The sequence below is a fragment of the Triturus cristatus genome, chromosome 5_1, assembly GCF_964204655.1.
Source record: "Triturus cristatus chromosome 5_1, aTriCri1.1, whole genome shotgun sequence".
Lineage (NCBI taxonomy): Eukaryota > Metazoa > Chordata > Amphibia > Caudata > Salamandridae > Triturus > Triturus cristatus.
The window spans coordinates 69,664,416-69,689,703 of NC_140587.1; the positions used below are offsets into that span (position 1 = coordinate 69,664,416).

The window sequence follows — 25,288 nt, forward strand, 5'->3', positions numbered from 1 at the left end:
GCACCCGACAGGGGTGCCCCTTTTCGTCCATTCTGTTTGCCCTAGTGGTGGAGCCGCTCGCTATCCTAATTCGCCAGTCCCCGGCCATCACGGGCATCTCCTTGCGGGGCCGTGACCACAAGATCGCGCTCTTCGCTGACGACCTCCTCCTCACGTTATCCGACCCCTTACGCTCACTCCCGGCGGCGCACTCGCTGCTTCAAACTTATGAGCGTGCATCCGGGCTTAAAATTAATCATTCTAAATCCTGGGCGCTTAATCTCACGATTCCGGAGGAGGAGATCGCGGCGCTGCGGGCCTGTGCCCCATACCAATGGGCTAGCGGGTCGGTAAAATATCTCGGCCTCAACATGACCCCGGACTTGGCCACCTGGACGCAGGCTAACTGGCAGGAGTGCAAACGCTCTGTCTCGGACGACTTGCGCTCTTGGAAGGCCTTACCGCTTTCCTGGCTCGGCCGCCTCAACGCAATCAAGATGTCCATATTGCCAAAGATCCTCTACCTTTTTCAAACTTTGCCGACGCCCATTCCGGAACACCAAATTCAGGGGCTGCAGCGTGACCTGGTCTCATTTATTTGGGGGGGTAAGAAGCCGAGATTTTCTAATAAAATTTTGAAGCTCCCTCGGGATAGGGGGGGTCTTGCTTGCCCCAACCTCCTGGAGTACTACTGGGCGTCGCACCTCCGCTTCATTCTTGAATGGGGAGCGTGGGAAAGCGAGAAAGTTTGGTTCCACATGGACAGGGCAGTTACATGTCGCCCGATCTGGGATCACGCTTGGCTGCCTCGAGCGGCGCGTCACCGCAGTGCGTACATGGCGATCCCCACTAAGACGGTTCTGGAGATATGGGACAGGGTGGCGGTCCGTAGGGGACTCACTACTTTTCCCTCCCCTCACACCCCTATTGCACGCAACCCACAGTTTCCGCCGGCATGCCGTCCGCCCTACTTCGAGAACTGGACCGAATCCGGTTGCAGGACAATCCGAGATCTGTTTACAGGGGCAGAGTTCAAAACATTTGCCCAATGCCAACGGGAATTTGGGCTAGCGGACAAGGACAAATTCCAATACATACAACTTCGACATTGGGTGCAGGGATCTGCCTTGACGAGGGGCGGCCACAAGACCGCTCACTCCGTTCGAGCACTTAGCGCGCACGTTTGGCACCTACAAGGGGTTAATCTCCCGCATATACAAAGTGCTCCAGCACGCACAGCCTCTCGGCCCTCACCCATACCAGTTGCGGTGGCAGAATCTCTCCGGCTCAGGGGTCACTCCCACACAGTGGACAAGGCTTTGGCGAGATATCCCCAGAACGTTCCGTAGCATCCCCCAACAGGAATCGGCCTACAAGGTGATGACCCAGTGGTACTACACCCCTGCGCGACTTCAGAAGATGTTCCCCAGTGTCTCCCCGCTTTGCTGGCGCTGTACTCAAGAGCTGAGGGACTTTATCCACATTTGGTGGACGTGTCCACTTTTGACTACATATTGGAAGGAAGTCCTCAGCCACATTAAACGGATGCTGGGATACCCCCTGCCGGAGGACCCTCTTACTGTTGTGCTGGGCCTCCGACCTACGTCTAGGCGAGCCATGACGGGCCGTGACTGGCACTTGAGCCTCCACATGCTGGGCGCAGCTAGGCAAACAGTAGCGATCTATTGGAAAAAGGCAGAAACACCTTCTGTCAATGTGTGGTTCGCCCGGTTGTGGCAGGTGGTGGCGATGGAGCTGCTCACGGCACGCCTTCAATTTAGAGACACTGGGCCCGATTCACAGAACAAACTTAAGACAAAATCCTAAACTTAGTACCATTTTGGTATTCACAGAATGCACTTACTACTTCTGGTATTCACAGAATGAACTTACTATTTTTGCGATTCACAGAATAAACTTACTACTTTTGCTATTCACAGAATGGATTTACGACTCCTAACTTTACGTCCGCACTCGGGCCGGAAATTCCGGCCCGGAGGCGGAGCTTCCGGGCCGGAGGCGGAGCTTCCGGCCCGGAGGCAGAGCCTCCGGGCCAGAGGCGGGGCTTCCGGGCCGGAGGCGGAGCTTCCGGCCCGGAGGTGGGGATTCCGGCCAGCGCCACTGGCCGGAAGCCCCACCTCCGGGCCGGAAGCCCCGCCTCCGGCCCGGAAGCCCCGCCTCCGGGCCGGAAGCTCCACCTCCGGGCCGGAAGCTCCACCTCCGGGCCGGAATTTCCGGCCCGAGTGCGGACGTAAAGTTAGGAGTCATAAATCCATTCTGTGAATAGCAAAAGTAGTAAGTTTATTCTGTGAATCGCAAAAATAGTAAGTTCATTCTGTGAATACCAGAAGTAGTAAGTGCATTCTGTGAATACCAAAATGGTACTAAGTTTAGGATTTTGTCTTAAGTTTGTTCTGTGAATCGGGCCCACTAAGTTTAGGACTCTTTGGAAGCCCCTGGTAGATCACCTAGGGAGGATAGAACATGCTAGGCTGCAGCCGCCGCGACTAAGGGCCCTTAAACTGTTTGATGATGAACTCTGCCCGCCTAATCCGGGAGCACACTTGGGGTTCACAGAGCAATTGCCCTCCCCAACAAGGGGTCACAAGCTCTAGAGGTGAGCGCTATGGTCCTACCCCCCCGCTACGGCCCCGCGCGTCATTATACCTGTACTAGGGGCCCCCAGGGGACAGCACAGATTGATTGGGAGAGGGAAACGGAATATGGGTAGAGAGGTCCTGTAGTTCCTGCCCACTAGCCAGATCCATTCTTCCTTCCCCCGGCATTCCCCCCCCCCCCCCCCCGCCCTCCCTGCCCCCAGTTATTGTTTTTTTTTTTCAGGGTTTAGGGAGGTGGAACGGGATACCACTGTCAAGATAACATCGAACAGCTGTGTCCTATCCGAAGCCCCGGACTCTGAGAGGGATATGGGGTTAACAGGGAGCGTATATTGCTGGCCCTATGATACGCGGTGCAGGAGCTCTGCTTTATCCTCTTGTATTTGTATTATACAGCTATGGTTTTTGCTGCCGGCCTCAGTGGTTGTAGGCGTACAGCTGTGTAATTTGCCTGACTGTCCCTCCCTACCAATCAATAAAAAGTTGGTTACAAAAAAAACACATTTCAGCGCTGAAGTGTAATTTGGTGAAATTTTAATGAATTTTAACAAGATGTTGCTGAAGAAAACAGATGGGATTCAGCCCTGCCTTAGTATAGTCCAGTGTTTGCATATGTGCTTGTGTGTGCATGTGAGTGTCTGCATGTGTTTTTGTTAATCTGTTTAAATCGTTGGCACGTGTATGTGTTCTTGAATATATCAATGTAAATGTGTTTCTATTTGCATGTATTTGTGTGTGTCTGTGCATGTTTGTGTGCTTACACATTCCTATGATTGTGTCTGGGTGTGTACCTTTGCCTAGCCATTTATTTGTATGTGAATGGGTTTATGTTTTTTGGCATGTTTGTGCACATAACGTTTGCGTGCCGCTCTTCTTGTGTTCGAGTGGCACTGGGCTCCATCTGAAGCCTTCATCACTTCTCTCTGCTAGTTGAACAGCAACAATGAGCTCCTCGAAGCTTCAATCTCTTCCCTGTTCTAGGTGCACAGCAGCAATGGGCTCCTTGAAGCCTCCCTCTCTTCTGTGTGCTAGATGTACAGCAGCAATGGGCTCCTATAAGCCTCCATCTCTTCTCTGGGCTATATGTACAGCAGCACTGGGCACCTCAAAGCCTTGATCTCTTCTCTGTGCTAGGTGTACTGCAGCAATGGGCTCCTTGACCCCTCTGTTTCTTCTCTGTGCTCGATGTACAGCAGCAATGGGCTCCTCAAAGCCTCCATCTCTTCTCTGTGCTAGATGTGCCGTAGCAATCGGCTCTTTGAAGCCTCCATCTCTTCTCGGTGTTAGATGTGCCGTAGCAATCGGCTCCTAAAAGCCTCCATCTCTTCTCTGTGCTAGATGTGCAGCAGCAATGGGCTCCTCGAAGGCTCTATGTCATCTCTGTGCTAGATGCACAGCTGCATTGGGCTCCTCAAAGCCTCCGTCTCTTCAGAGTGCAGGATATACAGCAGCAATGGGCTCCTCGAAGCCTCCATCTTGTCTCTGTGTTGTGTTATGTTATGTTATATCTGATTTATATGGCGCACGTACACCGGATTGGTTTCTTGGCGCTGCTTGGGTAGGTAAAGGGTGGTGAGATGAATCAAGTGGTTACTCGAATGCCTGTTTTTTGCAGTTTGCGGAAGGTCGTGAGATCTGTGCAAGATTTGATCTCTAGGGGCATAGAGTTCCAGTACCTAGGACCCAATGTGGCGAACCTAGAGCCGCCAAATCGGTTCTGTTTAAAGGAGGGTGTTACCAGGAGGTGCATGTGGGTGGATCTCAGGTTCCGGTTTGGGATATATCTGTTAATCAAGCTATTGATAAATTTGGGGTTTTTGCCGTTCAGAGATTAAAAAATGATGCAGCCCATCTTAAAGGCGCATCTTTGTGATATAGGGAGCCAGTGCAGTCTCCTCAGAAGGGGGGAGACGTGTTGGCGTTTGTTTTCCTGCAGGATCAGCATAGCCACCTGGTTCTGTATCAGTTGGAGACGGTAGGTAAGATAGGCTGGGATACCGAAGTATAAGGAGTTAGCATAATCAATGTGCGGGATCACCATGGCGAGGATTGCTTGCAATTTTGCTTCCTGAGTCTGTGCTAGATGTACAGCAGCAGTGGGCTCCTGGAAGCCTCCATCTTGTCTCTGTGCTAGATGTACAGCAGTAATGGGCTCCCCAAAGCCTCCATCTTGTCTCTGTGCTAGATGTACAGCAGTAATAGGCTCCTCGAAGCCTCCATCTTGTCTCTGTGCTAGATGTACAGCAGTAATGGGCTCCTCGAAGCCTCCATCGTGTCTCTGTGCTAGATGTACAGTAGTAATGGGCTCCTAGAAGCCTCCATCTTGTCTCTGTGCTATATGTACAGCAGTAATGGGCTCCTCGAAGCCTCCATATTGTCTCTGTGCTAGATGTACAACAGTAATGCGCTCCTTTAAGCCTCCATCTCTTCTCTGTGCTAGATGTACAGCAGCACTCGGCACCTCAAAGCCTCGATCTCTTCTCTGTGCTAGGTGTACTGCAGCAATGGACTCCTTGAAGCCTCCGTTTCTTCTCTGTGCTAGATGTACAGCAGCAATGGTCTCCTCAAGCCTGCCTCTCTTCTCTGTGCCAGATGGACAATAATCCGCTCCTAGAAGCCTCCATTTCTTGTCTATACTAGATGTCCAGCAGCACTGGGCTCCTCCAAAACCTCCCTCTTTTCTCTGTGCTAGATGTACAGCAGCAATTTGCTCCTCAAAGCCTCCCTCTTTTCTCTGTATGAGATGTACAGCAGCAATGGGCTCCTCAAAGCCTCCCTCTTTTCTCTGTGCGAGACTTACAGCAGCAATAGGCTCCTGGAAGCCTCATCTTGTCTCTGTGCCAGACGTACAGCAGCAATGGGCTCCTGGAAGCCTCATCTTGTCTCTGTGCTAGATGTACAGCAGCAATGGGCTCCTCGAATCCTCCATCTTGTCTCTGTGCTAGATGTAAAGCAGCAGTGGGCACCTCAAAGCCTCTGTCTCTTCTCTATGCTAGACGTACAGCAGCAATGGGCTCCTCAAAGCCTCGGTCTCTTCTCTATGCTAGATGTACAGCAGCAATGGGCTCTGGGAAGCCTCATCTTGTCTCTGTGCTAGATGTACAGCAGCAATGGGCTCCCCAAAGTCTCCATCTGGTCTCTGTGCTAGATGTACAGCAGTAATGGGCTCCTCAAAGCCTCCATCTTGTCTCTGTGCTAGATGTACAGCAGCAATGGGCACCTCAAAGCCTCCCTCTTTTCTCTGTGCCAGATGTACAGCAGCAATGGGCTCATGGAAGCCTCACCTTGTCTCTGTGCTAGATGTACAGCAGCAATGGGCTCCTCGAAGCCTCCCTCTTTTCTCTGTTCCAGATGTACAGCAGCAATGGGCTCATGGAAGCCTCATCTTGTCGCTGTGCTAGATATCCAGCAGCAATGGGCTCCTCGAAGCCTCCATCTTGTCTCTGTGCTAGATGTACAGCAGCAATGGGCTCATCAAAGCCTCCATCTTGTCTCTCTGCTAGATGTACAGCAACAGCGGGCTCCTGGAAGCCACCATCTTGTCTCTGTGTTAGATGTACAGCAGTAATGGGCTCCTTAAAACCTCCATCTTGTCTCTGTGCTAGATGTACAGCAGTAATGGGCTCCTTAAAGCCTCCATCGTGTCTCTGTGCTAGATGTACAGCAGTAATGGGCTCCCCAAAGCCTCCATCTTGAATCTGTGCTAGATGTATAGCCGCAATGGGCTCCTCGAAGCCTCCATCTCTTCTCTGTGCTAGATGTACAGCAGTAATGGCCACCTTGAAGCCTCCATCTTGTCTCTGTGCTAGATGTACAGCAGCAATGGGCTCCAGGAAACCTCCATCTTGTCTCTGTGCTAGATATACAGCAGCAATGGGCTCCGGGAAACCTCATCTTGTCTCTCTGCTAGACGTACAGCAGCAATGGGCTCCTCAAAGCCTCCGTCTCTTCTCTATGCTAGATGTACAGCAGCAACTGGCTCCAGGAAGACTAATCTTGTCTTTGTGCTAGATGTACAGTAGCAATGGGCTCCTCAAAGCCTTCATCGTGTCTCTGTGCTAGATGTACAGCAGCAATGGGCTCCTGGAAGCCTCCATCTTGTCTCTGTGCTAGATGTACAGCAGTAATGGGCTCCTCGAAGCCTCCATCTTGTCTCTGTGCTGGATGTACAGCAGCAATGGGCTCCTGGAAGCCTCCATTTTCTCTCTGTGCTAGATGTACAGCAGTAATGGGCTACTCAAAGCCTCCATCTTGTCTCTGAGCTAGATGTATAGCAGTAATGGGCACCTCGAAGCCTTCATGTTGTCTCTGTGCTAGATGAACAGCAGCAATGGGCTCCTGGAAGCCTCCATCTTGTCTCTGTGCTTGATGAACAGCACTAATGGGCACCTTGAAGCCTCCATATTGTCTCTGTGCTAGATGTACAGCAGCAATGGGCTCCTGGAAGCCTCCATCTTGTCTCTGTGCTAGATGTACAGCAGCAATTGGTTCCGAGAAGCCTCATCTTGTATCTGTGCTAGATGTACAGCAGAAATGGGCTCTGGGAAGCCTCATCTTGTCTCTTTGCTAGATGTACAGCAGCAATGGGGTCCTCGAAGCCTCCATCTTGTCTCTGTGCTAGATGTACAGCAGCAATGGGCACATCAAAGCCTCCCTCTTTTCTCTGTGCCAGATGTACAGCGGTAATGGGCTCATGAAAGCCTCATCTTGTCTCTGTGCCAGATATACAGCAGCAATGGGCTCATGGAAGCCTCATCTTGTCTCTGTGCCAGATGTACAGCAGCAATGCGCTCATGGAAGCCTCATCTTGTCTCTGTGCTAGATGTACAGCAGCAATTGGCTCTTCAAAGCCTCCATCTTGTCTCTGTGCTAGATATACAGCAGCAGTGGGCACCTTGAAGCCTCCGTCTCTTCTCTATGCTAGACGTACAGCAGCAATGGGCTCCTCAAAGCCTCCGTCTCTTCTCTATGCTTGATGTACAGCAGCAATGGGCTCCGGGAAGCCTCATCTTGTCTCTGTGCTAGATGTACAGCAGCAATGGGCTCCGGGGAGCCTCATCTTGTCTCTCTGCTAGATGTACAGCAGCAATGGGGTCCTGGAAGCCTCATCTTGTCTCTCTGCTAGATGTACAGCAGTAATGGGCTCCTTGATGCCTCCATTAGATCCTTGTGTTATATTCACATGAGAAATGGGCTGCTCTAAAGCTTTGCCTCACCCCTGTCCTACATGTGTAGCAGGAATGAGATTCACTGAAGGTTTTGTCTCTTCTTGGAATAAACCTGCCGTGTCAACGGGCTTCTGTAAAGGGCTCATCTCTTTGCTGTGTTGTTTATACAACAGCAATGATCCTTAAAGGCTTTCCTTCTTTCTTTACAAGATTTTTGCTGCGATTGCCCCCGATGTTTCATTTTCCTTTCCTGAGGCTTGGGCACATCTTTGAGTTTGATCAGCAGCAATTGACTTCTCAGTGTACTGGAAAAATACAGCAGCTGCAATGATCTGGCCCTGGTTGGAAGCTAAACAATCTAACCAAAAAGAAATGGTGAAATTAGTGGTGATCACAGAGGCTGAGTACTGGAAGATTGACAGGGATCGCTATGATCTGATTGGTGTGCTTTGTTTATGGAATATTCCATAAATGTTTTAATTTGTATCAGTTCTGGAGAACTCTACCTCTGGGAACCCTCTCATGGGCATTCCTGTATGATATGGGTGGCTAAGAATGCCACTGTGGGAGGGCCCTAAAATCCAGGTCCCCAACAGATGTTTTCCTGATGGCTGCACCAATGAGAAGATTCACCATCCTCAGGAGGAGCAAAGAACTGAGGATGGAGAAACGTTGTTAGAGCTTAATGCTAACTATTCCTGTGCAGGCACATGATGAACTCTCTCTCAACCCTACCAGCAATTCTGTAACCCCTGAGGAGCTTGAATAATAACCATTACATGGTTTACCCCTACTCGCCGCATCAAATGAAAGGGATTATGTAATCTCTAACCCTACAGTGTAATTCTAATATTCTGAAACTAAAGGTAATCATTGATTAGTAATGAATCTACATTATTTCAAGAATACCTATAGGCAACCATTCTATATCTATTTTTTTCTTTTTAGGTACAACCTGTAGATAATGCAAGAGAGTTAATGGAGACTGTGAACCATTTACGCTAAGGGTAGAATACAGTTATACAACAAACATAGCAAAGCATGCATGTGGCCTCTGAAGTACTCAGTTACACGTTACAGCAACCCATAGTTGTATAGCCACACCAGAACACACCTGGACAACTGTTCTTGTTAGCGCAGCAGTGCCAACATTTCAGGCTCTTCAACCCCAGACGACCACAAAGCCATCATATAGACTGGTGGTAACACAAACTCATAGCTACCCTTCTCTGCAAAGCCCCCCAAATCAACAAAATCATTGAATCTTAGATAAATGCATTATGTAGGATAGACATTTTTATATGTGTACCTAAATACATGTTTACATGTGTACCTAAATATATTTTACCAAGTGTACCTAAATACATTTTTACATGTGTACCTAAGTACATTGTTACTTGTGTACCTATATACATTGTTACATGTGTATCTAAATGCATTTTTACATGTGTACCAACTACATTGTTACATGTGTATCTAAATACATTTTTACATGTGTACCTAAGTACATTTTTACATGTGTACCTAAGTACATTTTTACATGTGTGCCTAAATACATATTAACATGTGTACCTAAAAAAATATTTACATGAGAACCTAAATACATTTTTACGTGTACCTAAATACATTTTTATGTGTGTACCTTAATACATTTTACATGTGTACCTTAATACATTTTTTACGTGTGTCCCTAAACACGTTTACATGTGTACCTATATACATTTTTAAATGTGTACCTAAATAAATTTTTACATGTGTACCTAAAAACATTTTTACATGTGTACCTGAAAACATTTTTAAGTGTACGATAAGCTTCCACAATTTTTGTCCCATTGAAATGCTTTGTAGTGAATGCCTGGTGGACAGTGTCACAAAATACGAGCAAATTTAGCAATAACAGCAGATTTTACACAGAATAGAAATATTTTGTTGTTGGTATCAGGCTAATTTTAGGAATTGTTGACTTCTAAGTTGATTTTACCCTTTGACAAATGCCGATCGTCTGCTGGGATTTGATGAACCATGTTTGAGAGAAAACAGTTTTCTCTTATAATTTTTTAATAAAAGTAATTAAAGATTTTCCAGAAGCCGAAATGTAGGGCCAGATGTACGACGGGATTTTGCATGCGCAAATGGGGTTGTGACCCGTTGGCACATGCAAAAAACCTGTGGGCAATGTACTAACACTAATTTTGTGAGTCGCAAATAAATTGCGACTCGCAAAATAGTGTTTAGCGACTTGCTATTAGGAAGGGCATTCCCTTCCTAATAGCAACCCCACAAGCCATGTACAAATGTTTTAACACTCGCGATTTTCTGCCCTCTTCAAGAGGGTGGTAATGCAGTTGCAACTAGGAAGGGATCCCCAGGGGACCCCTTCCCCTTTGCAAATGCAGGGGAAAATATTTTTTAGGGGCAGGCAGTGGTCCTGCCCTTAAAAAATGAAACAAAAACGTTTCATTTTTCTTTTTTTAAATGCATCTCGTTTTCCTATAAAACGGGCTACAAAAAAAAAAACAGCTTTATTTAAAAGCAGTTACAATCACTGGAGGGTAACTGTTCCTAAGAGAAAAAAGCAGGCCTACTAGGTCGCTGAAAGGACTGGTGAGAGGAAGTCTTTCAGAGGATAGGTTGGTTATGATAGTCTCAGAGGGGGGAATTCCTCCTTGTTGAAGAAGTGCCCTCACACACCCAAGCGGGTGTCATGCTTCATCATTGGGCATTGCTCCTCGGGGGGGGGGGGTGCTGCTGTTCCCCACAGGCCCCACGAGAGGGCTCTTTATCAGAGATCTTTTGGAGGAACACTGCAGTGGTGAGTGCGAGTGTGTGGGGAGTGATGTGAGTGAGTAAAAAATACTGCACTGGTACCCTTAGAAAGTTTTATTCAGGGGTCCATGTGGTATGGTTAAAAACTGGAGCCAAGAGTAATACTCTTGATCTAATAGTCAGAAGTGTGAGTATTTTCCTTCTTCTAATCTTGGTGCTAATGGAGATGAAAGTTGATGTTTCTCGGTCAACATGTTTCACGGCTCTAGAGGTCCCTAGTGGATCCTACGGCATTTTTTCAGGACCTTGAAAAGTGCAAGGAGTGAAGTACTGGGGTCTGAGATGGTGCCACTCAGTACACCCTGTAATACCTATATTCAGGTGTGATCAGGGTGCCTCTGCACCCACAAGGATATGACCACGTAAGTTTCTAAATCCAACCCCAACAAGTAGTTAAGGGAAGCCTCATCAGCGTTGAGTGCAACATGGAGAAGTGTCTATTGACATCATCAAGATAACAGCTGCCCTTCGCTGCTCAAATGCTAGTCATTTATTTAAAGGCAGTCCCAGATATGGAGGTCTGCTGAGCCTAGCAGGCCACCATACCTGGGAGGGCCAGCCATTCCTAATGGTGTCGCAAATTGCGAGTGCCTCATTAATATGCATGAGGCATGCAATTTGAGACCCCATTAGGAATCACTAAAAGTGTCTCTGACACTGTTGTACATTTGACATTGCGACTCGCAAATTGCGACACGCTGTTTAATGCAATTTAGGAGTCGCAATTTCAAATGGTTGTACATCTGGCCCATAGTCCTCAGCCAGGTGGCTCAATAATCTGACTCGCTCAGTAAAAAGTGTACTTCCGCCAGCAGCGGCAGCATGTGCCAGGGGATTCACCAGTGTTTTAAAGCAGCTTCACCATAGCATTCTAATGGGCAACTACAGCAAAAACATTCAGTTTTCCTGACTGCAACGAGGCACTTCTGAAGAACCTGCTGCTGGAACAAGAGCTGCAGAACTCAATAAATTTACTATGGCAGAGACCGCAGTAAATAACAAAATGGAGGTTTCATTTTGTCATAGTAATTATGGTTAGTGTTCAAGAATCTAAAATGAGGACACAGTTTCTAATAATTCTTAAATATCTTCTTCCTCCATGGCAGAAAAAAGGAGCCAGGGAATATTTAAAAAAAAAAATATGGATGAAATGCTTAATTAATCTAAGCCACTGGTAATGATTCAGGGACACATCTCACCCTTTATTTTTTGCCCACCATCTCACCTCAGATAAGACCCAACCATATGTAAATGAGATTTGGTCCTAATCCAATAAGAACAGTGCAGCCCTAACTGTCAAGTGAAGTCCTCCTGCACTGGAACACCAGCATGCCAAGACAGGTTTCACCCTAATTGGGTCTCTTAAGTCAGTGCAGCTCGGTTCCAGTGGCACAGTGAGCACAGGACTCATATATGGGCAAACCTGTTACACTTGGGAATACAAAAAAGTGATGGATGGAAAGCTTGAATTAATCTCAGCAGCTGGTAATTCCCTGTGGCCACGTCCCAGTGCACTGGGTCTGCTGAAACATTGCTCACTTTACTACTGGAATATTGGCTGCACAACCTTGGCAAAGCAAAACTTTAATACCTTAAAACTTTGGGTGAGATTCTAGTATTAGCTCTTCCTGCTATGAATATAACAATCAATGTCAATAATGTGTACTGCACAAAGTCACTCTGTGTTAATGTGTCCTTAAACAGCAGATTACTAAGTGCAGTCACATAGCCCTAGTCTCCCCACCGATCTTATATAATGTACCATGTGACTTGGGGGCGCTGCATCTATTAATGGATGGCCAACAGTAGACTAGAGCATGTTCAGAGCAGAGAGGTGTCCATTTTGTTTTGACAATTTGGTGGCTGTTTGGAATAGGTGGGATAAAATAATAGAGAGGAAATTATAAAGTGAAAGTAGGCTAGTGTATTGTGTGTGTGTGTGCGTGTGTGTGTGGGTGTGCGTGTGTGTGTATGTGTGTGTGTGTGCGTGTGTGTGAGAGAGAGTGTGCGTGTGTGTGTGATGGCATGTGTGTGTGAGTTTTGTAGTATTATTTGTGCATATGTGTATATGTGAATGGCCACCAATGTGAACATGGGTGCGTGTGTGGCAACTTACTGTGCTGCATTGCTTGACAAAGAGAGAACAGGAATGTGCCAAACCCACTAAGTTATTGGCCACGTTTCCTCTCCAACTGCGCAGAGCATTGTGTGCTTTCTAGAGCCAATGCAGACACCCTTGCACCATGGCACGAGGGTGCCTGAATTACCTACAGGATATGTTGGTGCGGAATGCATCACAAATGAAAGTGGAAGTAACAAGGAGAAATAAAGTTTTTGTAAATCATGATTTATGTCAAATTACATGGGTGGAACCCCCATGCACCACCCATGTAATACCTACTTGATGCCTAGTAGCTATGCTGTGGGCTGCATTACTTCCTATTTACTAAACCATGCAAAGCACCTTTGCATGGCTTAGCATTGCCAAAAAAAGATTGTGTGTTAAAGCTAGGCCTTAAAAGTTATACCCCATGCAAAATCTTAGTAAATGTGGGCCCTAGTTTTTTTCGCAAGGACGGGGAGTGGTGTTCAGAAAGTAGTGAATTATACCAGAACTCTTTGGCTTCTAAGACCTTTCTGAATAACCTTTCTTTGTTTCTGCTGTACAGCGACCACAACTGTAAGCAAGAGCTGTGAAGCGCTGTGTAGGAACGTCTCTGGAACTACTGGAAAGATTTACAGTTCTTCTTACTGCTGCACTACTAACCTGTGCAACAAAGCAAGCAGTATGCCACTCAGCAGCGCAATGCTCTCCCTAGCAGCAGGTGTTGGATGTCTACTGCTCATAGTCTGGCTATAAGGTAAGAAGGGGTCAGTAGGACATGCCACCTTTGCTTAGGATTCTGCTTGTAACCAAGTGAGGTTTAGACCCTGAAGAGACTGAAGAGCACCGGATGGTCTCGGAGGTCTAAGAAAGCTTCTTTTCATTGACTTAGTGCTCTACCCATGGATTCCACTGATAAATGCGTTCCTCTTGCAGAAACTGAACACATATTTGTAGAAGAAAATCTCTGTGTTCTTAGATAGTAAGTGCACTTCCAGTCAAGCTGTCCATAGAGAAAAGAGTGGTGCAAAGACTGATTCTTATCTTATCTTATCTTAAATGCAACTTGTAAAGCGCGCTGACACCAAAGGCTTCCTGGCGCTGTTAAGACAGAAAGAGCGAGAGACGAGTAAGGCGAGAGTCACTTAGGTTAGACTCAAAGAGTGAAGAGGTGAGTTTTTAGTAACTTCCTGAAGTTCAAGAGGGAGGGAGTGGATTTGATGAAGAGAGGAAGAGGGTTCCAGAGACTGGGAGCCAAGTGAGAAAAGCGGCGGCCACCGAATTTCTTTGTTTTAATTTTAGGGGTGACAAGTAGGTGGCGATAAGCAGATCGAAGGTTGCGTGTTGGGTGATGAGGGATGATTAAAGATTTGAGGAACGCGGGGCCGGGACAATGGAGAGCTTTGAATGTGAGGCAGGCCACCTTAAAGGCTACTCTCTGGCCTATTGGTAGCCAGTGTAATTTATGAAGTAAAGGTTTGGCCGCTTGATTCTGAGCTACCTGAAGCCGATGTAACAGAGATTGAGGGAGGCCATGATAGAGGGAATTCGAGAAGTCCAGCCGGGAAAGCACAAGTGAAATGACGACTTGGGTGAGTGCGGCAGGTGGAAGTAGATGACGAACTTTACGAATCTTCCGGAGCTGATACATGCATGATGAAATGACCGCCCCCACTTGATTTTTGAGGGATAATTCGGAGTCAATAATCACTCCCAGGCTCTTCACTGATTTGACCGGGGCTGGAGGGAGACCAAGCTCCGAAGGCCAAAACTGTGGGCCCCAGTGGATGTGACTGAGTCCAGGGAGGAGAAGCTCAGTTTTTCCGGGATTTAGCTTCAATTGATTCTGGTTCATCCAGGATTGAATATGAATCATCACGGAATGAAATGTTTTGATGTCGTGGGGGGAATTAAGAGAAAAGATAATCTGAAGATCATCGGCATAGTTGTAGACAACTGCGTCCCATTTCTGAAGGGATTGAATCAGGGGCCTAAGGTATAAATTAAACAAGAGCGGTGAGAGGGAGGAGCCCTGAGGGACTCCACAAACCACGGGCGTTTTGGTTGCAGTGTAAGGGCCTAAGCGGACGGCCTGAGTTCTGCCAGTCAGAAAGGACTCAACCCACTTAAGGGCGGAGCCCTGGATGCCCGCTTGCCTGACACGGTGGAGAAGGATGTCATGGTCCACCGTGTCAAATGCGGCGGACAGATCCAGAAGTACAAGGGCCTGAGAGACTCCTGCATCTGCGTTCCTCCTGAGAGTCTCCAAGACTGCCAAAATGACAGCCTCAGTAGAGTGGGCAGGCCTGAAGCCGGCCTGGTTAGGCGCAAGATAACCAGAGGATTCAATAAAATTGGAGAGGCAGCAAGTGACATGAGCCTCCAAGAGTTTTGAGAAATAGGGGAGAAGGGAAATGGGACGATAGTTCGACGGTTGTGCAGAATCAGCACCGGGTTTCTTAAGGAGGGGCAAGAGGGTAGCCTCCTTAAAAGAACTGGGGACAATGCCTCTGTTGAGCGAGCCATTTAGCAGGGGTAAAACACAGTCAGGTAAGCTGAGACAGATACTCCGCAATACGGAAGGTGGACATCTGTCGTTAGGAGAACCTGATTTCACACGGATGGCGAGTTCCGCCAGTGAGGGTGCGTCCAAGGTAGGGAAAGTAGAGAACGTGAGGGAATTGTCCGAGGGAAAGTTCAATGTGAGTGACTTGGGTGGAGAAGGTATAGAGTTTTTAATTTTTTCGATCTTTTCCCAAAAATAGATATTGAGGGTGTCACAGGCATCTTGTGTGGGGGTTTGGGCTGGGAGAGTCCTGTCGTCGGTAGTGAGTTCGTTCATTACCTTGAACACCTCTTTTGATTTATTTACTGCGGACGAAATCCTGATAGAGAAGTGTTCTGTTTTTGCTGCAATGATGGCCGATATATATTCCCTACGTGCAGTCATATAGGACTGCCTGGCTGCGTTGGAATAATCACGTCTCCAGATACGTTCCAGCTGACGGGTTTTTGTTTTCTGTTGCTTGAGGTCAACAGAAAACCACCGGTGGGAATTGTGATGTCTAGTGGGGGGGAATTTGGTTAAGGGGGCATAAAGGTCACTGGCTGACTTCAGCCAGGAACCGATGTCTTGTTCTATTCCTTCGATGTTATCAGGGGAGTTAAAAGCTGGCCGAGTGTCGGCCAAGGTTGTGAGAAAGCCCTGAGAGTCAAAGGTACTCCATTTGCGTGAGGAGCCGCCGGCCATCAGGGGAGCAAGAGTCTGGCCAGCAATAGTAATGATGGTATTTACTAAGTGGTGATCTGACCAAACACAAGAAGAAATAACTGGCTGGGACAGGGCCAGATTACAAGTCCAGATCTGATCCAAAATATGGCCCTTAATATGGGTGGATTGGGTGACCTGTTGGGTGAGGTTTAGGCTAGTAAGAGTCTCAAAAAGCTCTAAAGCATGAGGTCCGGCACTGATGTCATTGAACCAGTAATTTAGGTCACCTAGAAGGGCAAAACTGGAATGCTCCGTTAAGAGGTTGGAGAGGTGTTCACTCAGAATAGTGGAGAAAAATGGCATAGGGTGTGGAGGCCGGTATAACAGGAGAAAAGTGAAGGCACCAGTACCGGTTTCCACGCTAATAAGTAGATTGTCTACCTCTGGGAGTGGGAGGGAAAGGGATGAGATGGTGTCCAAACGCTTAGATATAATGGCTGCCACCCCGCCGCCGGGCCGGCCATCGGGGCGGTCGGCATGATGGATATAATAATCAGGGGGGAGGGCGGCCAAGATATCAGGGAGAGACTCAGACGTGAGCCACGTTTCTGTAAGCAGAAGTATATCGGGTCTATTATCCGTCAACAAGATAAAAATATCTTCAGCATGTTTCACTAAGGAACGAGTGTTCAAATAGGACATACTGATAGATGTAACATTTTTAGCCGGATTTGCTGTGTTTGTGTCTCGACCTGGAGAAGGTAGACCAGGGCGCATGAGGCCGGCAGTATGTGCACGACGGCTAGTGGTAGGGGACAGTGGGGGGGCAAAAGGCTGTAATTTTTTAAGCTCGTCGAGCGAGTACGTAATAAGGTGACTAGCGAGGTGTGCCCTAGGGCCCGGCCTGGCGCGGACGGGCTTACCTTGGGCGCACCTTCGGCGCGCAGACGGCGCGCCCGCTGCGCTCGTCCGCTGCGCGTCCGGGGAATGCACATTATATAGGGGCGTGAAGGGGCGGCGTCAGGGGCGTCGCCTCAGAAAGGGGCGTGGCCTCCGTCCTCGCCGGGATGGCGGAATGAGCAAGTTTGCAGGTTCTCGGTCAGCGGCAGCGCTGTGGCAACAGCGTGACAGCAGGTAAGCACCAAGAGTGCGAGTACAACACAATTAGTAAAATTACAATACAAGTGTTTTTTAAAAAGTCGAACACAAGACGCTCTCGGCTTCCGCCTCAAGAGCTCAGGTCTGTCTAACGCGCGGTGCTGGTTGGCAGTATTATTTATAGGGGCGGCGTCAGGGGCGTCGCCTCAGAAAGGGGCGTGGCCTCCGTCCTCGCCGGGATGGCGGAATGAGCAAGTTTGCAGGTTCTCGGTCAGCGGCAGCGCTGTGGCAACAGCGTGACAGCAGGTAAGCACCAAGAGTGCGAGTACAACACAATTAGTAAAATTACAATACAAGTGTTTTTTAAAAAGTCGAACACAAGACGCTCTCGGCTTCCGCCTCAAGAGCTCAGGTCTGTCTGATTGCAGATTGAAGGGAGTAGCTTTGCTTTGGCAAGCCTTCAGAGCTGTTTCAGAATGACAATGAGCACTGCTTGTTTTTAGTCAACAATCACAGAGGTTCCCATGTTCAGACCTGCTCTCAATGCCTCCCTGAGACCATCAATCACCGAAGCAAGCCAGGAACCGAGTGGGTTACCCTTCCAGGCCTATGCAAAAAGCTTTCTTCTCTGAGAAAGAGAATCTTAGAGCCTGATTTATGAAGGACTTGCGTTGATATTGTGTCATGCAAGGTGAGGCAAGGCATTGCAAGCCCTTACATTAGATGTACTATGCCATACGGAACCACCTTGCAATGCTCTATGTGGCATAGTGAATCTGGAGTCATGCAAGGCAGCAGTAGTCTCTGCCATGCATTACTCTGCAATGGGAAGGCTTTCCATGGGTGGATTATGTGTGTTCTTTAGTGCATTCCAAGATTTACTATCCATAGTAAACTTAGGAAGCCGTTAAAATGAAACTTCTTCCTAAGTGTGGCCTAACAAAGAGAAATATCTTTATTTCTCCTTGTTACTTCCTCTTTCTATGAATGATACATTTTGCAGCATACATGGAATGAGGAAAATGCCTCAGTGATTGTTTTTATGCAGGAAGGTGCTCAATCCTATGCTTTCAACAAGGAAATGAAGATGGATATTGATGCCAGATCACCCTCCAAATCATCATACATTCAAAACACCAAAGATCTGGCAGTAACAGGCACCCTCATAAATGTTATATATAGGATTTGATATAGGCGGATATCCTTATCTTCACCCAAATTCAGATGCTCATTTACACAGTCTGAACGAATCCTCTGTGCCTACTTAGTTAATTTTAAAACAAGAACAGAGAATAGAAGTAGTCAGTCAAGTTACTCAACAAACACCATACCCGTTCTAATGCAATGTATGTGTACGACAAAGAAAAAATGTGTGGAGAAATGAGAAAGTATCTCACGTGAGCACCACCAGAAGAGCTACTGGCAGGTTCTCACCAGCATGCCCATGTTTTTGTCATCATCGATAACTTTGTCATATAGCTCATTTACACAGTCTGAACGAATCCTCTGTGCCTACTTAGTTAATTTTAAAACAAGAACAGAGAATAGAAGTAGTCAGTCAAGTTACTCAACAAACACCATACCCGTTCTAATGCAATGTATGTGTACGACAAAGAAAAAATGTGTGGAGAAATGAGAAAGTATCTCACGTGAGCACCACCAGAAGAGCTACTGGCAGGTTCTCACCAGCATGCCCATGTTTTTGTCATCATCGATAACTTTGTCATATAGAAAAAAATGTGTGTCCAGTGAAAAAAAGGTGTAGAGACCGGAAATTGAATAAAGACCCTGTGAAAAACGAGACAGGAGAAGTCTCTAATAAAATTGAGCTAAACTCACACACATACTTGTAACTTTTTAATCCAAAACGTGAGTTAGCGCAGCATTAAAAACACGGCATGTTGTGAACCACTTCAAGGACGGGCAACATGTTTCATTGCCTATAATGTATTGGCGGCAAATTCGTCAGGGCAACCTAGGTCAGTAATCACCTCCCTAGACATCTAACGTTAAATGAAGAGTGACTGACAAACATACAGAAAAGTAATTAATTTTTTTTAAAGGAAAACACCTTCAGTTTCAGCTTATTTCAGTTCAGGTAGCAATAACAACTGAGACTGGACTTCAATATAGCACCAAGTCATGTCTTGTAGAGATCGTAATATTTACCTAGTGAGAGCCATGGGCCCACATACCAGCTACCACTTAGTCGTAAGGGTGTATATCATTTATACTTTTGATCCCTTTTAACAGCACGTTCGTTACTTATAGGTTCATCTGTGGAAATAGACATATCTCATTAGATGCTCCTAAATAATGCCCCTAGAAATGGCACACCATCATTAATATTAATTTCATAGACCGTGGACTCCACCTCGATTTTACTCCCAAGTGCGCCCCGGTATTTGACTTTAGGTATGCACTCAATTTTAAAACAATCTCACATAGCATCATCTATGCCGATCTGCATCGTCTGCTTCGTTTTTAGCAATGCCCGAGCACTTCCAAGCGGCCCGTGGACTCCACCTCGATTTTGCTCTCAAGTGCGCCCCGGTATCTGACTCAATATTTGACTTAAGGCATGCACTCAATTTTAAAACAATCTCACATAGCATCATCTATGCCGATCTGCATCGTCTGCTTAGTTTTTAGCAATGCCCGAGCGCTTCCGACCGGCCCAGCCCACATGCCTGGACAGGGTGTCACTTTCTTCGTTAAAAGCTCATACCCACCCTTGTATTCCTTTTTCAAAACTGCATCACTCATACAGCCATCTTGTCATCATGCATGCCCTTACTGCTATCCAGAAACCTTCATGCGGCAACTCAACCCAGGGTGCTGCTCACGAGGCGTTTCCTTCTATTTCAACAAGTCGCGTTCAACCTACTCAAGCGTCATGACATATATAGGATTGATATAGACTTGTTACAGTCACATGGTCGCCATTACGTATTCACTATGAATACTCGTATTTTGTGCGCCATCTTTGAATTCCCAATGCTCAATACAATCATATGTGTAGGTCCCTTGATATTCCTCACATGGTGCGCTATTGCGAAAAATTGTATCGCAATGTGGCGCAGCCACGATAGTTTTACTTCTTGCCTACTTCAACAGAGCGCCATCAGCATATTCAGGCGTCCTGATGTTCTTGCTGTCACGTGATCACTATAATGCGCTCACTATACTACAACTGATTCGGGCACCATCTTTGGATGTCCAAATGATCGGAAATACTATGTACAACTCCCTGGATCTGCCCCATGAGGTGTACCAATAGAAAAGGCATCACAATGTTTTGGGCGCCACAACACCCCTGCCTCTCGCCTAATACATCACGGCTCACCCAGTGCAAGACCCACAGATCACCTCCGCCAAATCATGCAGCATGAAAACATATGCGCCAATTTTGGCAATTCAAATCTACACACAAGCCTTCCTAGGCACCTCCAAACCACACTCACATCAACCACGGTGCAACAAGATGCTCAATGGAAAAATTCTGTCCTTCGTCCACAGGGTGCATACTACTGGACCATGTATGGGGGTGTTCACATTCACAGACTGCCAATACCTCTGACTGTATCACATTGACGCACCCCTCAATTTCATAAAGGATGTGTATAGTAGTATTCACATTCACGGGCTGCCACTACCCCTGAATATATTGACACCAGACCATTACCACATCCCTAACACTCATAAAGGGTGTGTGTGTCCTGACTCTGCCTAAAGCAGACCCCCTGCTTCCTACATGACCGAGTAGTGTAAATTCAGTTTTATTTAAACAAAATGTGTTCATAATCACTGCCAATAAGACACCAGCCTTTCTTCACTTAGTTCTTAGATCATCTCTGTGTCACTATTTTCTGATCTTGTTCCACTCAATTTGGTCATTAAGACCAACCTGGTCTGCTTTCTCGGAAAATATCCAGCGTGCTTCTTTGGTAGCAAGTATCTTATCCAAGTTACTTGATTCACCCTCCACCTTCTCTAGAACCACCCATTTTAATGCTCTGTGGTAATGTTGATGTTCTCGATAGTGTTGTACCAAATGTGTGGTCAGTTGCCCGGTTTTGATCGTGCTAATATTCTCCTGCACACGAACCTTGATTTTGCGAGACGTCAGACCAATGTAATGCAACCCACATTGACATGTCAATCTGTAAGTCACATTCACTGAATTACAGTTGCTGAATCTGTGTATATGCGAAGTCCTTCCCTTCAACAACTGAACACTTGTCGTCTTTTCTGTTAAATCACAAACTGAGAAACAACCACATGGGCGGTGCCCAGACAGGATAGAGCTGTTCACAGTGCGCTGCATTGGTCTTGTATGGACAAGCCTGTCCTTAAGGTCCGCAAACATTGGTTGCGGCATTTGATACTCCGTGGTGGATAATAAAGACCAGTGCTTTCTTATGGCCTGTCGGATTTTTGTGGACAAGGGATCAAAAGTCAGCACGACTGGCAGACAATCATTAGATTCTTAAGTGTTCCTTTCATGCAGTGCCTCCCGAGGAGTGTTATGAGCCCTTTTGCGAGCTCTGTTGACAATCCTCCTTGGATAAGCCCACTGTACTAGTTTCTCAGTTAAACTTTCAGACTGTTGCAGGTAATCATAGGTGGAAGAACAGTTCCTACGGTAAATAAGGAACTGGCCCACTGGGAGCTTATCCCTGAGGGCTCTCGGGTAGAACGACTGGTAGTGCAACAGCGAGCTCTTATCCTCTGGTTTTTGATGCACACTTGGGCTTAGCTTGTTATTAGTTACTCCAATATCCAAGTCAAGATAAGTAGCGCTTTAATTGCTTATGTTCCATGTGAACCTCAAGCATTCGCCACGACCATGAAGCCAGTCCAAAAACTTGCGAAGCTGACTTTCCGGTCCAGACCAAACACACAGAACATCATCAATATACCTCTTCCAGAGGCAAATATGCCTCTGGAAGGGGTTTGATGGATGATACAGGTGATGTTCTTCAAACTGGCCTACATATATGCAGGCCAGACTGGGCGCAAAAGTTGCGCCCATAGAAGTATCGGATACTTGCAAGAACAAATCGTTCTTGTAGCAAAAATAGTTATGAGTCAGGGCTAACTCAACGCATTGCATCACATAAGACTGTGGGGTGTCATAGAACCACTCCTGAGACCCAAGAGTGCGAGCTGCTGCCACCAGCGTCACCTCTTGGGGTATGCTAGTGTACAAAGACTCAATGTCAAATGTAACTAAAAACTGTTATAAAGGCTCAAAGTCCATGTCCTCAAGAGTTTTCAGAATGTTGGTGGTGTCCTGGACATAGGACGGTTGTTTTAACAACGACTCTCTTCGAAAAAAGTCTGCAAATTGCAACAGAGGTTCTAAAACAGAGGAAATGCCCGAGACTATCGGGCGCCATAGCGGTGGACGTTGGGCCTTATGAATTTTAGGCACAATATAAAACGCCGGTGTTCTGGGCTTTACACTAATTTAAAAATCTGCCTCTTTACTGGTTATCCACTTTTTTTTTTTTTGCTTGTCAAACCATAGCTCTGATCATGTTTAGAAGTTCATCTGCCGGATCTCTGGGAAGAGGTTGATAATTCTTCCTTTCTTGTAATAGCCTCATGACCTCAACTTCGTAATCACATGTGTTCATTAAGATCACAGCACCGCCTTTATCGGCGGACTTTATGGTTATTGTGGCATTGTCCTGTAGCTTTTTAATTGCCTGCCAATCACTCCGACTCATATTGTTAAAAGTATGTTGTTTCTGTGACTCTTCCAACAACTTTACTTCATCGAGCACTTTCCTCTCAAATACTAACACTTCTGGACCCACTGATGAACTAGGCAGGCAGAATTGAGACGGGCGATGGAGATTAGTTGAGAATACAGACGGAGGATCTTGTTCCTTGTTAGCAAATAATTTTTTTATCTTAATCTTTCTCATGATTTCTTGTATTTCCATTCTACATTTAAATGGATCATGGCAGGGGGTGGTAACATACCCAAAACCTTTATTAAGGACTCTTAACTCACATGCTGTTAGCTGGTGAGCAGAGAGGTTAACCACTATATTATTCATATCGGGGTCCTTCCCCGACGCGGGTCACACGTGGTGACTACATCTGCCATGTCTGGGCCTGGGCTTGGTTCTGACGGGCCCTGACTCTGCCCCTCGGGCCTCCCCCTCCATTTTCCCGCTGAGTCTGGCCTAAAAAAGAGTGTAATAACGCTCCCAAGTACTGACTTGACTGTACTTGGGGGTTGAACCTAACCCTCCCTTGATCTAATGTTTGTGCTCCCTCTTCTTCTTCGCTTGACGTGTTGTCAAAAGTCCAATTTTGTGGTGTTCGTCTCGTTTGCTGTCGACCTCTGGTGTTGCTCACTTGAGATACTTTCTCATTCCTCTACACATTTTTTCTTTGTTGTACACATACACTTAATTAGAATGGGTATGGTGTTTGTTGAGTGACTTGACTGACTACTTCTATTTTCTGTTCTTGTTTTAAAATTAACTAAGTAGGCACAGAGGATTAGTTCAGACTGTGTAAATGAGCATCTGAATTTGGGTGAAGATAAGGATATCCGCGTATATCAAAACCTATATATAACATTTATGAGGGTGCCTGTTACTGCCAGATCTTTGGTGTTTTGAAAGCCTAAAACAATCCTGTCTGTAACACAGGTATGTTTGCACCATAGCACAAGGGTGGCTGCATTGAGTGCACCAGCACAGAGGGAGAGCAGGAACGCGCCATTTCAAGTTGTCTTGCTGCATTGCATGAGTTTTTAGTAAATCTGGCCCTTAGTGTGTACTCCTCTCTACAGCTCGCTGCTTTGCCCCACTGAACACTCTATCTTCTCTAGAACTCTTCAAGAAATGTTCTATGTCTGAAGGTAACCCTTAGATCAGGGAAAGAAAGGTTCCTGTAGCCACCCCATGCTCCATAGCTCACACGAGTCCAAATGACTGGAGTTGGCACTTTGTTTGTTTTGGTGCTACTTTTCAATGAAAACTTTCAACAATAATAACTCTGTTATTACTGATCTGACAATTCTTTTTGTGTCATTCCATTCATTAAAATGTACTTGATTTTTCTAAATTGGTAGTAGGCTTTTCTTTTGTAGTGTTGTCAGTTTATTACAGTTTGAGTGCTGATTGACTCTAGTTGAGCCTGACTACTTTTGTGCCACGCTACCAGAGGGTGGAGCGCGGGTTATTTAGGGCCTCATGTAGGTAGCATACCAGTTACCACTTCTAAAATACCGAACGATACCGAATCGGTATTTTAGAAGTGGTAACTCGTATGTAGGTAATGAGTCGGTATTTTTTACCGAATCGTTACTAGTCGGTAATTACCGAATCGGTATTTACCGAATCGGTAATGAGGCATACCTTCCCATTGATGGGAAGGTATGCCTCATTACCGATTCGGTAAATACCGATTCGGTAATGGGGGGAACACATACAAGGGTGGCAGGGTGTCACATTGACACCCTGTTGCACCCCTGATTCGGCCATGTGTGCACATGTGGCACACATACATGCCCTAAGGGCATGTATGTATGCCACATTGCACACTGCTACGCGCGTAAAAATGCATTTACACATACATTCATTATTTACCACCAACTATAAGTTGGTGGTAAATACCGACTCAGAAACACACACACACACTCCCCCTACATCTCGATTTTGCTTTCGGAATTTACCGAATCGGTAAAATTACCGATTCGGAAAAGTTACCGATTCGGTAACATTACCGACTCGGTATTATTACCGAATCGGTAATTTTACCGATTCGGTAAATTCCGAAAGCAAACTTTGTCCCCCTACATACCAATGGCCAGAATACCGGTCGGTAACGGTATAATTACCGAAAATCGGCCGTTACCGACCGGTATTTGGCTACCTACATGAGGCCCTTAGTGACTTTCGGTGGCTCACACTGACAAGGACTGTGCTTATTATTTGAGTGGGTCTTCCCCCCTCAACTAATAACCCAATTTCTTACATTAGCTTTCTCTTGTTAGCACTTGTCATTTTCTATTGTTTTCTTTCCTTTCTCAGTTTTCCCTCTCTGTTCTTCCTCTCATTTCGCACACTCTCTTTGCCTCACCTTTTTCTCCCTTCCCACTCTCTTCTCTCCATCCCTTTCACACATAAACATGGACATACTCACATTAATTCTTTTTGTCTCTGTCTCTCTTTTTCTCTCTTTTTTTCTCCTTCTTCCTGGAGGTTCTGTATGAATTGGAACCAGGTAAAGATACAGATTAGGGACACGTTATTTT

The 25,288-nt window shown here is 46.4% G+C and overlaps 1 protein-coding gene across 1 annotated transcript in view; it reads left to right on the forward strand.

The window, feature by feature from the left end:
• LOC146830202 (lymphocyte antigen 6E-like) overlaps window positions 1–25,288 on the forward strand; it is a 55,010-nt gene that overhangs the window by 27,762 nt on the left and 1,960 nt on the right. The window contains exon 3 of the mRNA XM_085604032.1: window positions 13,261–13,452. Within this exon, the coding sequence (XP_085460158.1) occupies window positions 13,261–13,451 (191 nt within the window). The 3' untranslated portion in view covers window position 13,452. The remainder of the gene's footprint in view (window positions 1–13,260; window positions 13,453–25,288) is intronic.